General features: G+C 47.1%; 1 protein-coding gene across 1 annotated transcript; it reads left to right on the top strand.

Moving 5' to 3' along the window:
- Window positions 1-80: 80 nt before the first annotated feature.
- CUNH10orf82 (chromosome unknown C10orf82 homolog) lies at window positions 81-10,452 on the top strand. The gene is made up of 5 exons (XM_032281773.1): window positions 81-2,928; window positions 5,352-5,570; window positions 7,902-8,088; window positions 8,613-8,710; window positions 8,833-10,452. Exons 1-5 carry the CDS (start codon window positions 2,874-2,876, stop codon window positions 8,976-8,978), a joined length of 705 nt encoding a protein of 234 aa, XP_032137664.1. The 5' UTR covers window positions 81-2,873; the 3' UTR covers window positions 8,979-10,452.
- Window positions 10,453-15,208: the final 4,756 nt, after the last annotated feature.

Genomic DNA, 15,208 nt, shown 5'->3' with positions numbered 1-15,208 from the left:
ATTTTTCCCCCCATTCTGGGTTTGTAAACTGCGTGATGGACACATCAGTACTGACCTCCCTCTCTACCCATCTCAGGTGGTGGAGAGAGCTTTTCAGTTTTTTCCAGGTGCTGTGAGTTTTATTAAGTGAGTCTAACAAGACTAGGAGGCCCTTTGTTTGCTGGGAACCAAGGCCCCCATCAGTGTGCACAGAGCCGCTTTTCTCTAGAAGAAAGTGATCTAGCCAGAGGGAGGGCAGATAAGCAGGGTGACCACCTCCAACGCCACTGCACTCCAAATGAAAGTCATTAAAACATGCAGAAGGCCTGGCCAGGCTCTTGCCCCTGGGCATCCCAGCCGTCTCGTGTCTCGTGAAACTGGCTGTGTCCAGAGCCTACACCTGGGTCACCCTCCAGAGTTGGCTCTGAAAGCTTCCAGATGGCCCGAGGTAAGTTCTAAATGTGGGGTAAAAGTGACGTATAAATGGTGGTTGGCTCCAGCAGCCCCCATTTGCAGTTCAATTCTCAGAAAAGTAGAGGTAGGGAAGGCAGGGAGGTGCAGTAAACAAGCTGGAATTCGCAGCTTCAGCGTCTTTTTCTGTAAACGGAGCAGCCAGCGCGCGGCCGACACCCCACTCCCCGTTCCCCCCAAATCTGTTTCATAGGGCGGACATCTTTATGGGTTTCAATCCAATGAGAGGAAGGCTGGGTGCCCCCTAAGGATGATTAGAAAGAAGGATGACTCACCTTCCCCAGGTGCACAGACTCTCCTCTCTGCCTTCACCTATCCTGGCCACCTGCAAATCCGCCTCTCCTAACAGGGGACGTGAGGGAGGGGCTGCCTGGCCCAGGAAGCTCCCGCGAGGGAGGCGCCAGGGCCCCCAGGCCTCGCCTCCTCCCGCCCGCTGCTGCTGGTCCCCATCACAGCTTCGAAGCACTGCACCCTCCCGCCTGTTCCCGCACAACCGTTTCCCCACCCAGACCTCCAGGCCCAGACGCCGCAGTGTCTACACCCGCAAAAACGTCCGTTTTGACCTAGAGCCCTCCGCAGATCCCTGCCCTGGCTGGGGCAGCCAAGGCGCAGAGGACTGCCCCGAGGCCAGATGTTCGCTGCGCAGATGCCCGACTGCACACCAGGAGGCCCGGGCTGTGCGGGGCGCTGAGGGAAGCGCCCCAAATTCACTCAGTTCACCTGCCTTCCAGGTGGGGTCCCGGAAGAGTGGGGGAGGGGCAGGCTGGCGGGAGTGGGGCCTCTGTGCTCCGCAGCGTGAGCGCACAAAGGCCTGGTGGAAGGCAGGGAGCCTGGGACACCGGGCAGAGGACAGGTGGGCACCGGGTAGATCCAGGCCTGCCCAGGTGAGCCCCGGGTTGGGATTGGAAGGGGCGGCTAGGAGGGGTCCTGCTGGTACTTTCTACCCCCTCCTAGCCCCCTGTCTCAGGACTCCACCTCTCTCCCCACCCTCCTCCCTGCCCACCTCCTCCAGGCAGGCCTCAGGGTGGGATTATACCAGCTGATGCTTTTGGGCAACTATCCTGCCCTTGAGAGTTTAGAGGTCATCTGCTCACACCCCATTTCACTCTGGAACCCTGAAACAAGTTATCTAAGCTCTCCGTGCCTTATTTTTCTCATTTGTAAAATGATAATTCCAGTAGGAACTCATTCTTAGGGAAGCTGTGGGGATGAAAGGAGAATGGGGTTCTGCTTCAGCAGCATGGGCATCGCCAGGGTTCCATGTCTGTTGCCTTTTTAAATCGGGGAATGGGTATAATATAGCATTTATATCATGGGGTATGTAAAGCTTTCAGAAGAGCAAGCAGGTGGTCAGTATGGGTGGGACATGGTCTCACAGCCAGGTCTGTCTGACTCCAGGCCCAGTGCTTCCTCCCAGGAGCCAGGAACGTGATGCCAGGGGTTAGACTGGCCTAGACGTGGCACAGTCCTCACTGCTGTCAGCCTGGCGGGGGCTGAACTGCCTTAGCGATCCCCATCATTGCTGACTAAGCCATGACTGTGGCTTTCTCCTCCACCTTGAATCCCCTTCCTCCAGCCTCAAGGGCATTACTTTAAAGAGACGAACTGGATCAGCAGGGCAGGACTTGGCAAGGCCTCAGTCCACTTGGGGGAATGACCAGTGATGCCCAAAGAGGGAAGTTATCTTATTCCAGAAGCAGCATCCACATAAAGTGATGCTTCAGCGGAGCACCCTGAAGTAAAGGGTGGCCTCTGCTTACCTCCCTTGGACTCCATGTCTGCCTTTTGGGACTTCCTGATCCCTTCAAGCCAGAACTTCTTCTCCCTTGTTATGTGTATTAGATGGTGGGGTTGGGGGTAGGGGTTGGGAGAGGCTCCTGTGCATTGTAGGATGTTCAGTAGCTTCCATTCCGCACTTCTGCCAGCCAAACATCCCTCTGGACATTGCCAGATGTTCCAGGGGTGATGGGGCTGGCAAAACATCACCACTGCAACCTGATTTCACTTGCATCAAGAAGGGGGTCCGGGGATGTGCAGGCCTCATCTCTTTCTTCCACTGAGGCTCATGAGCCTCACAGGGCCATAGTATGAGTACAGTTCACAATTGTTGGATGGCTGGAGGTTGGATGGAGGGGAGGCTGCTTCCAGGGAGAGGAGATGCTGGTGGGTGTGATCTGTACACTGTTATCCAAGTTAACATAAAAGGTGATGGACCCTTGGTGATAGGTCATTGATTTGTGACTGAAGTCAGCTATGTCTGCTGGCTTTGGGTAAGATGGTAGGGCTGCCTCTCAGGTCCAACCCCTGGCAAGGTCATTCTCCCACTCCCAAGGGCTTGTGCACACTCAACAGTAATTCCTTAAGGCAGTGACTTTTGATGAGGCCATTTCATTCCCCCTTTCCTCCATGAACAGAGAGAAATCATGGAGCCTTCCAAGACCTTCATGAGAAACCTGCCAATCATACCAGGCTATAGCGGTAAGTGTGGATGTGCCCTGCAGCTGTGCCTGGCAGGGGAACCCTATTCCTGGTCTCTGTCCCTGCCTTGACCCACTATCCGTGTGCAGCCAACTGGACCAGTATAGGCGCTGTAGCTTTTGAGACATGCATTGAGAGCATTCCATTGTTGAAGATGGCTGATGGCTGGGCTCTGAGAGTCAGAACTTAGACCACATTTCCCAGAACATGGCCTGATGTGCAGAGGAAGCACTTAATGGCTATTGAATGAATTTGGACCAGGATAGACACAATGTGCTGAGGATAGACACACGAATAAGTTGAGGCCCTGTCCTCCCCAAGTTGGTTTTCTCAAGTCCCCCACAAAGGTTGTTCTTGTATTCCCATTCCTTTCTGCATCCTCTAAAGGAAGGCTGGCCAACTGCCCTGGTCTGAGACTGTCTTTGTTCTGGGACTGCCTGAGGCTTTCCTTAACACTGAAAATCTTGCATCTGAGAAACTCCTCAATCCTTGGCAAGCCAGGAAAAATTGGTTGCCATACCTAGAAGCTAGTCCTCTTCAGGCTTCTGGGCTACTGAGAACTTACTAAGTCACATCCCTGTGGGCGACAAACCCAGTGGTCCCCATAGACCCCCAGCTCTCCCATACATGGAGCCTTCCAAGACCTTCATGAGAAATCTGCCAATCATACCAGGCTGTAGTGGTAAGTGTGGAGTGGTGCTTGGGAGATATTCCAAGGTTGCCCAGATTCACCCTGGTCCTACTGGCTGGTTGAGAATAGGCTTTGGGTTCTGACAAGCTGAGGTCCCAATCTCTGTTTGGCTACTATCAATGAGACTGTAAATAACTTGCCTTTCTATGGTAAGTACAACATTCCATAAAATTGATGTATTAGTTTTCTAGGACCACTGCCACAAATGACCACAAACTACATGGTTTAAAGCAATGGAAATGGATTATCTCACAGTTCTGAGGCTAGATGTCTGAAATGGAGGAGTCCTCAGGGCCATGCTCTTTCTGAAGGTGCTAGGGAAGGATCCCCCGCTTTGCCTCTTCCAGCTTCTGGTGGTCCTGGTGTTCTTGGCTTGTGGCAGCATCTCTCCAGTTACTCTTCATTCTCACATGGCACTTCCCCCTTGTCTCTGAGTCTCAGGTCTGCTTCTTTCATCTATAAGGACATCAGTCATTAGATTTAGGACCCACCCTAAATCCGGGATGATCTCATTTGTAGATCCTTAACTTAATTACATCTGAGAAGTCCCTATATATAGATAAGAGCACATTCACAGGTACCAGGGGTTAGAATATGGATATATCTATTTGGAGGATACAGTTCAACCCACTACATGGGATACCATAAGATTGTTGTGAGGATTTAAGGAGCCAGCATACATAACATATTTTGAATGTCTTGGTCTTCAGCAAGATTTAATCAAGGTAGCCTGTAGCTTATGCATGTGCATATATGTACTAATATCAAACCTCAGCAGATCAAAGTGCCACTGTAGGGTTCTGTGGTCTCCCTCATAATATTAGGATATATTTTAATTGTCCAAGGTCTGGGGAGACTGGGCGGTGCATGGAAAACTTCCAACCCTGTAAAGATTAGTTTAGTAATTAGATTCTTCTGTAAGGGGTTATTGTAGGGCTCAGGGGGTGAGGATTTCTGCTGTCAACTCTGAAGCCAGGTTTTGTTTTCCTGGGGACCATGGCAAAAATGTTGAGCTTCCATAAGGAGATATATTTATTTATTTATTTTGTAGTTTAAAACCAAGTTCTTAATCAGTTTTCCTCATTTGTTCTTCAAAAAAAAAATGGTTTTATTGCGACAATATTATAGTACTTAGGATTCAGCCGCCAGTTTAAATAAATAGTTGTGTTTTACCCATGCTAATTGTAATGATTATATGTTACTTGGTGGGAAATGGTGAAAAATTGTTCTAGGGGTGGGTCCTGCAGATAATGAATTTACCTTTTTGTGTAATAGGGCTCTGCTTTTAATAAGCCTGCAATTTCCTGATGGTCCGGCAAGAAAGATCCCAAATTGCATTTGGGAAGTGTCAAGGAAAATAAGCTTTCTCTCTAAAAAGATGAATAATTTCAATTACTCCTTTGACTGTCATTTGGGCCCATTAAATGCTTTCCCCACTTTCCATCAGGCTGACATCAGGGGCTTTGCTATCAAAGAGTATTACTGTCATCGCCTTTGTTGAAATGGGCCTTCCCTCTCCAGCTCCAAGGTCATTTTTTTGCGGCCTTGGGAGGGCCCGGCCCCAGTGGAAACAACAGCGCTGCTTGTATTAATGGCCTTTGGAAAAACGTAGTGTTGTTGGCTGAGGAAGAAAAGCCAAGGGGTGGGCCGAAGTGCTGGGGAGTTGAGGCAGGCTCTGCATTCCTTGCTGGCCAGTCTTGCTGAAGGCTGTGATTCCATTCGGCTCTTGCAGGCTTCGTGCCGTTCCTCAGCTGCCAAGGAACGTCCGGGGAGGATGACATGAACTACTGTGTGAAAACCTTCCAGGAGAAAACACAGAGCTATAAAGACCAGCTGCGGGAATTCTGCTGTGCAGTGGCCACTGCCCCGAAGCTGAAGCCCGTCAACTCCGAGGAGACTGTCCTGCGGGCCCTGCACCAGTACTATCTGCAGTACCACCCCCTGCTCCTGGGTAGCAGTGCCCTGAAACCATCTCCCTCACCACTGGTCACCCGTGCAGATTCTCATAGGCCAGCTGAGCTGTCCCAGAGTGCCCAGAATCCCACACAGTTCCAAATCCCAGGGGTCAGCACCAGATGCAAAGGCTCCATTTCTTAAAGTGGGAGAGATACATTTCTTTCTGTCTCTGTCTGTCTATCTGTCTGTCTCTGTTTCTTTCTTGAAAAAGTCTTGCTCTGTCACCCAGGCTGGAGTACAGTGGTGTGATCTCAGCTCACTGCAACCTCTGCCTCCTGGTGGGATCTCAGCTCACTGCAACCAATTCTCCCACCTCAGCCTCCTAGGGGCCAGTGCCAAATGCAAAGGCTTCATAAAGTAGGAAAGACACTTCTTTCTCCCTCCCTCCCTTCTTTCCTTCTTTTCTTTCTTACTTCTTTTTGAAGGAGTCTTGCTCTGTTACCCAGGTGGGAGTGCAGTAGTACAATCTCAGCTCACCACAACCTCTGCTGCATGGGTTCAAGCAATTCTCCCACCTCAGCCTCCCAAGTAGTTGGGACTACAGATGTGTGCCACCATGCCTGGCTAGTTTTTGTATTTTTAGTAGAGATGGGGTTTCACCATGTTGGCCAGGCTGGTCTCGAACTCCTGACCTCAGGTGGTCCACCTGCCTTGGCCTCCCAAAGTTCTGGGATTACAGGCGTGAGCCACTGCTGTGGTTGACCAGAAAGATACATTTCGAGGGGAGAGAGCACAGCCCTGGTTAGGGAGGAAGGTGCTTGTCTGAGAACGAAGAAACCCTAAGCGAGTCATGAGTTTTCAGGTCTCAGCTTCTGGATCAATGGATAACATTTTTTAGTTGCTTTCTCTGTGCCAGGCACTGATATTTTGCTAACCACTTTAACACCTCCATGAGATCAAGATTCATTCCCACCTTAGAGATAGGGGAAGTAAGGCCTTGAGAGGTACAGGTATTGATCGACTTACCACCTATGCAACTTAACGACCATTCGACTTTACGACCACAATCGCTAGCCACGACTGCTCCGCGTCTGGCAGCGCAAACGTTGCCCAGCTGGGTGTACGACAGTGCGGACCAGCTTCCGGCAGCACTACCATCTCTGCGTGCACCATTTCAACTGTTCATATAGCCTACTCAACTTACGACCAAATCGTGTTACGACCGGTCCGCGGTCCCGACCGTGGTCGTAAGTCGAGCACTAGCTGTAATGTCACTTGGCTTGGGTCAGCAAATGGACCTTGAAGTCAGACCTGGATTTGAATCCAACTCCTCCAAGTACTAGCTGGGTGGGAAGGGGTTTTATAGTAAACAACAGCAACAGATGACGTGATTATATAATGATAACAGTCACAATCAGATCATTTTAAAGATTTAAAGACAGATAGGAAAAGTAATGGGTTGATACCTTTATTGTTATGGCTATAATTATATGGGAACCTTTCAAGAATATGTGATAATTTACATGTTTGCTGTGCTTTGAAATTTTCCAAGAATTATGAAGAATAGCTGCCTAAGAGTTTGGGATTTAGCCCAGCTCTGCAACTACTTGCTGTGTGACCTAGGGCAGCTTGCTGTCCCTCCCTGGGTTTTGATTTCTTTATCCACAGCAGGGAAGGACAGACTAGATGTTCTCTAGGGTACCTTCCAGCTCTGAAGTTCTGGGACTCAGTGGCTTAATTTGGCTCTTGCAGAAGTGGGAGGCAGTTGTGGCAGAGAATCTTGCTCAAGATCACCCAGCCAGCCGGAGTCAGAGCCATGACCTGATGGCCACTTCCTGGTGCCACATCTGATCTGGATGCCTCTCTTGGTTCCCTCCCTTATGTAAGCTGTCACGGAGGGATGTCTGATGGTTTCTACCTAACCCGAGAGAGAAGCAGGATCTGTTTGAGTGAGGACTTGGCAATCAGACAGAGCCAGGTTTGAATCTGAACTCCACCACCTCCCGGCTGTGTGACCTTGGCCAAGTCTCTCAACCTCTTTAAGGTCCCAGTCTCCTCCTACAGATGGTGGAGGTAATAATGGTACCAACCTCTTAGGGTTTGTGAGATGGTTAAATCATAAACCATTTGGAAACCCCCTATCAAGGTGGCTGGCATGTGGAATCAACCAATCAGTGGTGGCTATGACACAGAATCAACCAATCAGTGGTGGCTGGCACAGAGAGTCAACCAGTCAGTGGTGGCTGGCCCGCAGAATCAACCAGCCAGTGCATCTGTAGGCCTAGGGGTTCACTGTAGGTTAACTATTGGGGTGTCAGCTAACTCAAGAGCACTGTCCACTGTGTGGCTTTCCAAAGCCTTCAAGAAACATGGTGTCTTTTTACAGAATGCAAATATGTAAAGAAACCTCTCCAGGAGCCCCCGATCCCTGGCTGGGCAGGCTACCTGCCGAGAGCCAGGGTCACTGAATTAGGCTGTGGAACGAGATACGCTGTCATGGGCAAAAACTGCTACAAGGACTTTCTGGACATCATGGAGAGGGCCAAGAAAGCACATCTGAAACCATATGAAGAGTGAGTCTGTCTTGGGTCCTCACCCCAGACACAAGATCAAAGGGAGAAGTGCAAACCCAGGGCAGTGGTTTACTAGATGTCCCCATCCCAGCACTAGGACTATGTGTGTGTGATTTGTCTTAGAGAAGGTACCTCATTTGTAGTTTCAAGGCTTCCTCAGTAGGCAGCTGCCCTCTGCTCGTGACCTGTGCTCAGCATTCCCCAGAAGCTCTACCTGTGGTCTTTGCTGGTTGGCAAGGAGGGGTTGAGAGTAAAAACCAGCAGGATTACCATCCTGGCAGTGGTTTAAAGCCTAAGGGTGCTGAGGGAGCGAGAAGGCAGGGGACCCCAGGGCACTGCATAGGAGGCTTCTCATGGCCTCAGTTTTCTCTTCGGCAAAATGAGGATGGTGATCTTTACCTTTAGAATAAATTATAAGGAAATAAACATACCATGTTCATATATTTTATAGTTATATATTTGTATTCTATTCTTATATTCTTAATAAAAGGTTCATAACTTTGTGACTTCTGTTTTTGTTTTAGAATATATGGAGTTAGCACCAGAAAACCTTCTGCTCCTTCTCCAAAAGTTTTGCAACATGAAGAGCTGCTGCCAAAATATCCCGATTTTTCTATCCCAGGTGAGGGAGGACTCTCTGTTTCCTTCCTACCACTTTTTTAGAAAGGGATGAAATGTTTGCAGTGGCCTTTCTGCTTAGCTGGGCCAGCTTCCTGCAGCTCACATGAACGGTTTCTCTTCTAGGTGAAAGCTGCCCTGCTCTTGGAATGCCCCTCAGAGAGGACCCCAGAACTCCCTTGACATATGGCTATGCTCAGAGACCAAATGTACCATGCAGTGGGAAGATTTATCTAGAGCCACTGTCTTCAGCAAAGTATGCAGGATGGTAGAAGCGTAGAGTCTCCCAAGAAGAGGTGAACTTTAAGTGGGGGGTCCTAAAACCTGCCATTCTCATGTTGGAATCATGTCCAATGAGCAATAAAGAAATGTAATAACAAGAATTTTTAAATTGCCACCTGCATCCTGAGTGGTTGGCAGTTGCATTTCACTAATGATGAAGACCTTGTATCGACATGTGGGAATAAAGAGGGTGCTTCTCCACAGGCTAAAGGTTCTTGTGCGGGTTTTCTCCAGGTTATGTTGACCATGAGCTAGGGTTCCTAACCCCCAAGGTAACACTGTGCAGCCAGGCCAGGATCTTCACTGAAGACATAGCCCAACCCCCTAACCAAACAGTCCCTGGTTCCTGGTGTGGCATGTTCCTGACAGTGGCGCAGACACCACACCCACACCAGCCCTGGTTTTCCAAAATCCCAGTCCCCAGGGGGGTCCAGCTGGCAGATACCAGCTATATCAGTGTGATGGGGCTGCCTCAACCAAATTCCACAAACTGAGTGGCTTCTGACAACAGACATTTATTGTCTCACAGTTCTGGAGCCTGGAAGTCCAAAATTGGGGTGTTAGCAGGGTCCTGCTTCCTCTGAAACCCATGGGAAATCCTTCCTCACCTATTCTTAGCTTGCGGTGTTTTGCAGCCATTTCTTGGTACTAACTCCAGGCCGCCTGTGTGCCTCTCTGCCTTCACACAGCCATCTTCTTACATTTTATTGTTATATATTGTATGTATTCTTATTATATTCTTAATAAAATGTCCATAAATTTCAAGGACATGAGTCACACTGGATTAGGAGCATGACTTACTCCACTGTGACCTCACTGTAACTCATTACACCTGCAATGACTCTAGTTCCAAGTAAGTCACATAAAGTATGGGAGACTAAGGCTTTCACGTTTTTTTTTTTTTTTTTTTTTGAGGGACACAGTTGAAGCCATAACACTGGATGACATCCTCCTGCCACCATCAGGCACCCTGACCTCCCTCAGCAACCATCTGCCTGCAGAAGAAATAAAAAAAACAGCTCCTGGGACAATGAGACCATTGTCATCTGCTCAGAAATGTGCAGAGCCACACAATGCAGCAAGCTGGGCCTGGGAGTCTTTTTTCCAAGGCAAGAATTTTCACCTGGGCATCCTGAGCTCCCATGGTTCCATGGGTAGAAGTCAGGAGGTCATAGAACTCTGATGAGAAAAAAGTTACATCATTGTTTTCACCAACCTCCAGGCAAAATTTAGTATTTCCTTCCTTGATGAATGTAAGCCAGAAACCACAAACCATTGCAGGACCTGTCACCTTAGCCCGAGGGCAACCACAGATCTTTTTCTATCATGTGACTCTGTCTGCAAGCAGCTTGAATGATGTTAAAGCTCATCGCTTTATAATCATGGTGGTTCTTACAGGGAGTAGATCTACTCTTTCACATATTATTATTCAATATAAGAATAAAGAAATGGCTGTTTCATAAATTTGTTCTTTTTAACATTTTGATTATATTTCAATATCATTTCCATTGTCATCTTATATATTTTGCTTTAAACATTTGGAAATATTGTTCTGACAAGAGTCCCACAGGTTTCACCAGACAGCCATGGGTCCCCAACACAGGAACGGTTAAGAACATTTGTCCAGAAAAACAACCAGGAATGTATGCAAAGGGAGATTTTCACAAAAAACCAGATAACACCTTCCCACAGAGTTCAGGTTTATAGTACATTTCATTATTTTTAAATGATATGATGAAAGAATACTGTTGTATAAAATACTTAGGATACCATACATGAAATAGGCAGGTCATAAAACTGTCCAAGTGCAGCAGACCTGTGTGTGTATCACTCATACACACAAACACATACACACTATCATCCTGCTTTTTGCTTTTAAAAAAGGGTGGAGGGGCCACTAACCTGTAATGCTAGCAGGATAGGTTATTTGGATGATGATCCTATTGGTTATTTTAATTTTCTTATTTATGCTTTTTTTCAATTTTCCATAGCCAATAGGTATTGTTTTTATAATCAAGAAAAAACGTCATTAAAAAATCCCTATTTGAATCGATTAAAAGATGTTTTAATATTTTAGAGACTACACGTTTAAAGAAGAGCCAGTCGTGGTGACTCACACCTGTAATCTCAGAGCTTTGGGAGGCTCAGGCGGGCAGATCACCTGAAGTCAAGAGTTTGAGACTAGCCTGGTGGAACCCCATCTCTACTAAACATACAAAAATTAGCCAGGCATGGTGGTGCACACTTGTTGTTCCGGCAACTCAGGAGGCTGAGGTGGGAGGATCACTCGAACTCGGGAGGCAGAGGTTGCAGTGAGCCAAGATCACACCTTGCACTCCTGCCTGAGCAACAGAGTGAGACTCCATCTCGGAAAAAAAAAAAAAAAGATAATAATCATGTTTAAAGAAAAAAACCACATCTCAATAGAAGATAGCTGGCATTCCCTTCCAAGGGCTGAGGCAAAGCTCAGTGACCTGTTGGGATTTTTTCCCGTGTTTTTAAAACCCTGGAAGAGTTGAAACTCACAATCTTGGAATGGAAACATCGCGCTCAATCTCCCTGCTGCTGGGGCGGGGTGGCCTAGCCTGCTGCATCTCTGCTGGTCTCTCCGGAATGAGCGACAGGAATGAATGTCTGCCTGGCCTCCTCTCCCAAACAGTTTGCAGATAGTTCCCAGGGGCTCAAGGTTACTGGGGTGTCCTTGCCCATGAAATTAAGGGGGTGTGAGGACTGAAATGACTCCTTGGAACTGCCCTTATCTCACTCCCATCCATGGGATCTTACAGTGCATCAATATTTAAGTCACTGACTAATTCATTTTGCACCAACTTTTAAGAGATAACTTGAGCTGTAAATCTGAAACAAAACCAGAAAAACCACAACCCAGTGATAGAAGTAACCAAATTGAATAAAGGCAATGTGAACAATTCTTTAATAGTATCTAGTTCTTCTACAACTTCATTGTCAAATCACCAAGTTCAATGTGCACATCTGTAACTCCCTTTGTGTAAGCAGTTCTGCATTGCAAGTCTTTTCCTTAATCTTTATCCCTTCTGTTTCTCCCTAGCCTATAATTTCTAGAGTGTTATCTGTTGGCGGGGAAGGTAGAGAGGTGATTTTACTGCTCAGGGAATTATCATTATTAGCACAAGCTGCATCTGTAATGAGCTCATTCTTGCCACTAAAAACAATTTCCATTACCTGATAGGACAAAATTCCTTGGGCCAACTTGAGCCTTTTGTTGGGATAGTTTGATCTCCATGGCAATAAAGTCCTCCTTTGTGGTCACGTCTTCCTTTTTCTGTGCAAGAATTGACAGTTCTCTTCACAACCAATGTGGAGAGGTGATGCCACATTTCTCCATCTCCAGCCCCATCCTGCAGAGTGGTGGCCAGCTGGCTATAAGTGGGACCTTAATCATGGCTTTAACACAACTTTGCTCAAGCACAGCTGTGAAGTGTGTGAACCAGAGTCAGACTCCCTGAGTTCGTATCTCAACTCAGCTTTTTTTTATTCCTGGCTTTGTGACTCTGAACAACTTCCTTAACCTCTTTAGCATCAAATTCCTAGTTTGCAAAATGAAGATAACAAAAAAGTCTACCCAGTAGTGTGGGCATAAAGAGTAAGAGGAGATTAGGCGGGTCAATCTGGCCCACACATGTTCAGTAAATATTGTTACACCAACTACATTTACCACTGGGGTAAATGGACCTGGAAAACATGCTGTAGCTGGCATGTGCTGCAGGTATTAAGGTATTAAGGGTGATGTCTCTGAACTCACATAGTGAGTTATTGACAGAACAGGGTTCAGAATCCAGAGCTCCTGGCTCCTAAAGAAGTGCCCTCCTCACCACTGCAGTTTTCTTCCTGGGATTCTATCCTGCGAGGCAAGCAGCACAGGCGTGATTAGGTACAAGGAAAACAGCAATAGCAGCAACCAGTGAGTAGAATGCTCGCTTCTGCTCAAGCTGTTTATCTGGAATAGCTTATTGAATCAGGATAAATCACTTTCATTTTATAGGTGGGGATATTGAGGCACAAAGAGATCAAGCAATTTGCTTAGGGCCATGCAGGCAATAAGTGGCAGACCCAGGAATCTAATTCAGGCAGTCTGAAGCCAGGGTCTGCACACTTAACCTTCACGCCTGGGCTGCCACGTCTTGTGGATCTCTTCAGTGGCCATCGTCACAGTAACATGAACTGCTATTAAACGGCTCACGGTTTCAACATCGAATCAACTTAGAAAGAGATAAAAGGATAAGCAAGGAACGCAAAAGTATAATAAACGTGCCAGAGTCAGTGTCCTGGGGTAAGGATGCTGAGAGCTGGACTTTGGGGGTCCTCATACCTGTCTGTGCTTCATAACTGCTGAGTAATCTTGAGCAAGAAACTTAACTGCTCCAAGCATCAGTTTTCGCAGTTATAAAATGATGACAATACTTTTCTCATGAGGCCATTTTGGAAGATTTAATGAAATAACTCACACAAAGGGCTATGGCATTTTGCAGGCATAAAACTTGCAGGCCTCCTGTTTTCTGTTGTCACAGTGAAAAGCGCTAGAAGACAGCCATAGCAACAAAGGTGAAGGCTGAAGTGTTCAGTAGGGATGGCGACCCTTGCTCTTTCTACCCTGCTCTTAGGCCTTGCTCATCTGACCTCTGGCTCACCCTGAGTTTCAAGAGCTAGGGTCTTGACTCGTTTCCCAGAAGGCCTCTGGTTCCTTAAGCAAATTACCTCTCCCAAAACTATCCAAAGTTTAGGCCTAGGGTGGGCAATCCATGAGTGTGAGCTATCATTAGGTGAGGTTGCCAAGGCAGGCAGGCCCCATTCACCTGCCCTCTCCTTGGCAGCCTTCTTTTCAGTGGATGGGGCAGGTGGAGATGACAGAGAAAAGTGTGGGGGTTCACTAGCCTCCATCCATATTTAGATTCAAACTAGATTTGTCTGGATTCTCCAAAGGCTGAGAGGGAGCCTTCTCTCACTTCTCCTGACCAGTCTGTGGCACCATGAGAAAGGGGCACCAGGCACTCCATGGTCTAGGGGAGCTGAGCACCTAGCCCAATGTCCTTTAGACCTCATTTCTGATGGGTGCTCTTCTGAAGGACACTCAAAGGCCATTCTCCCTGGCCTGTCTGGCTGCAGAAACCTCTACCTTCCACAATCCTAGACCCAGACTCTAGGGTCTGGGGTCTGTCAGCTGTAACCCCTTACCCAACCCCTTGTCTGAAACCGCTTCCATGTGCTTAAACTCAACCCAATTTCTGTGACCATAAAACATTTTTCAACATTTTTACCTAAGGATATTTCTGACAATTCATGCATGCTTGATCACATCTACAGCTTTCTGAAGGTTGGGGTGGTTTTGTTTCCCTTGGTTGTCCTTTTTTCCCCTCATTTTATCTACTTATGAACACTTTGAGGCTCTTCTTGCCAGTGTGTCCAAGAAACTTTCCTATCAGATTCATTGTCATGAATGCAGCATTTTACTTGGATGCTCCTTCAGCCTCCTGCCTTGAAGATGCCAATCCATTTAATAGGACATAAATCATTAAGGCCCTCCCTTCTAAGCCAGAGTTTGAAAATGTTTTCTATAAAGGGCCAGATAGTAAATATTGTAGACTTTATGGGCCCTGTGGTCTTGATCACAACTACTCAATTCCACCATTTTAGCAGGAAAGCAGCCATATAGACACACACACACACACACACACACACACACATATCTCACATATATACGTATAGCATACTTATATAGGTGAATGAATAAGTGGCCATGTTACAACAAAAATTTAGGGACACTGAAGTTTTAATTTCATATAATTTTCTTGTATCCCTTAAGGAACATTTAAAAATGTGAAAACCATTCTTAGCAGGAGAGTTATACAAAAACAGGTAGCCACAGGCTCTAATTCACTGACCCCTGCTTTAAACCACAAATTAACCCAAGAAGATGGTGTTAGCCAGTATCTAGTTGTATGTGATTTATCTATTTATTTATTTAGAGATGGAGTTTCGCTCTTGTTGCCCAGGCTGGAGTGCAATGGTGTGATCTTGGCTCACTACAACTTCTACCTCCTAGGTTCAAGCGATTCTCCTGTCTCAGCCTCCTGAGTGGCTGGGATTACAGGCGCCCACAACCATGCCCAGCTAATTTTTGTATTTTTAGTAGAGACAGCATTTCACCATGTTAGATAGGTTGGTTCTGAACTCTTGACCTCAG

Source organism: Sapajus apella, unplaced genomic scaffold (genome assembly GCF_009761245.1).
Source record: "Sapajus apella isolate SASKATOON/1434 unplaced genomic scaffold, GSC_monkey_1.0 scaffold13, whole genome shotgun sequence".
Classification (NCBI taxonomy): domain Eukaryota; kingdom Metazoa; phylum Chordata; class Mammalia; order Primates; family Cebidae; genus Sapajus; species Sapajus apella.
Note: the sequence above shows the minus strand (reverse complement) of the source record. Positions and strands in the feature narration are given on the sequence as shown.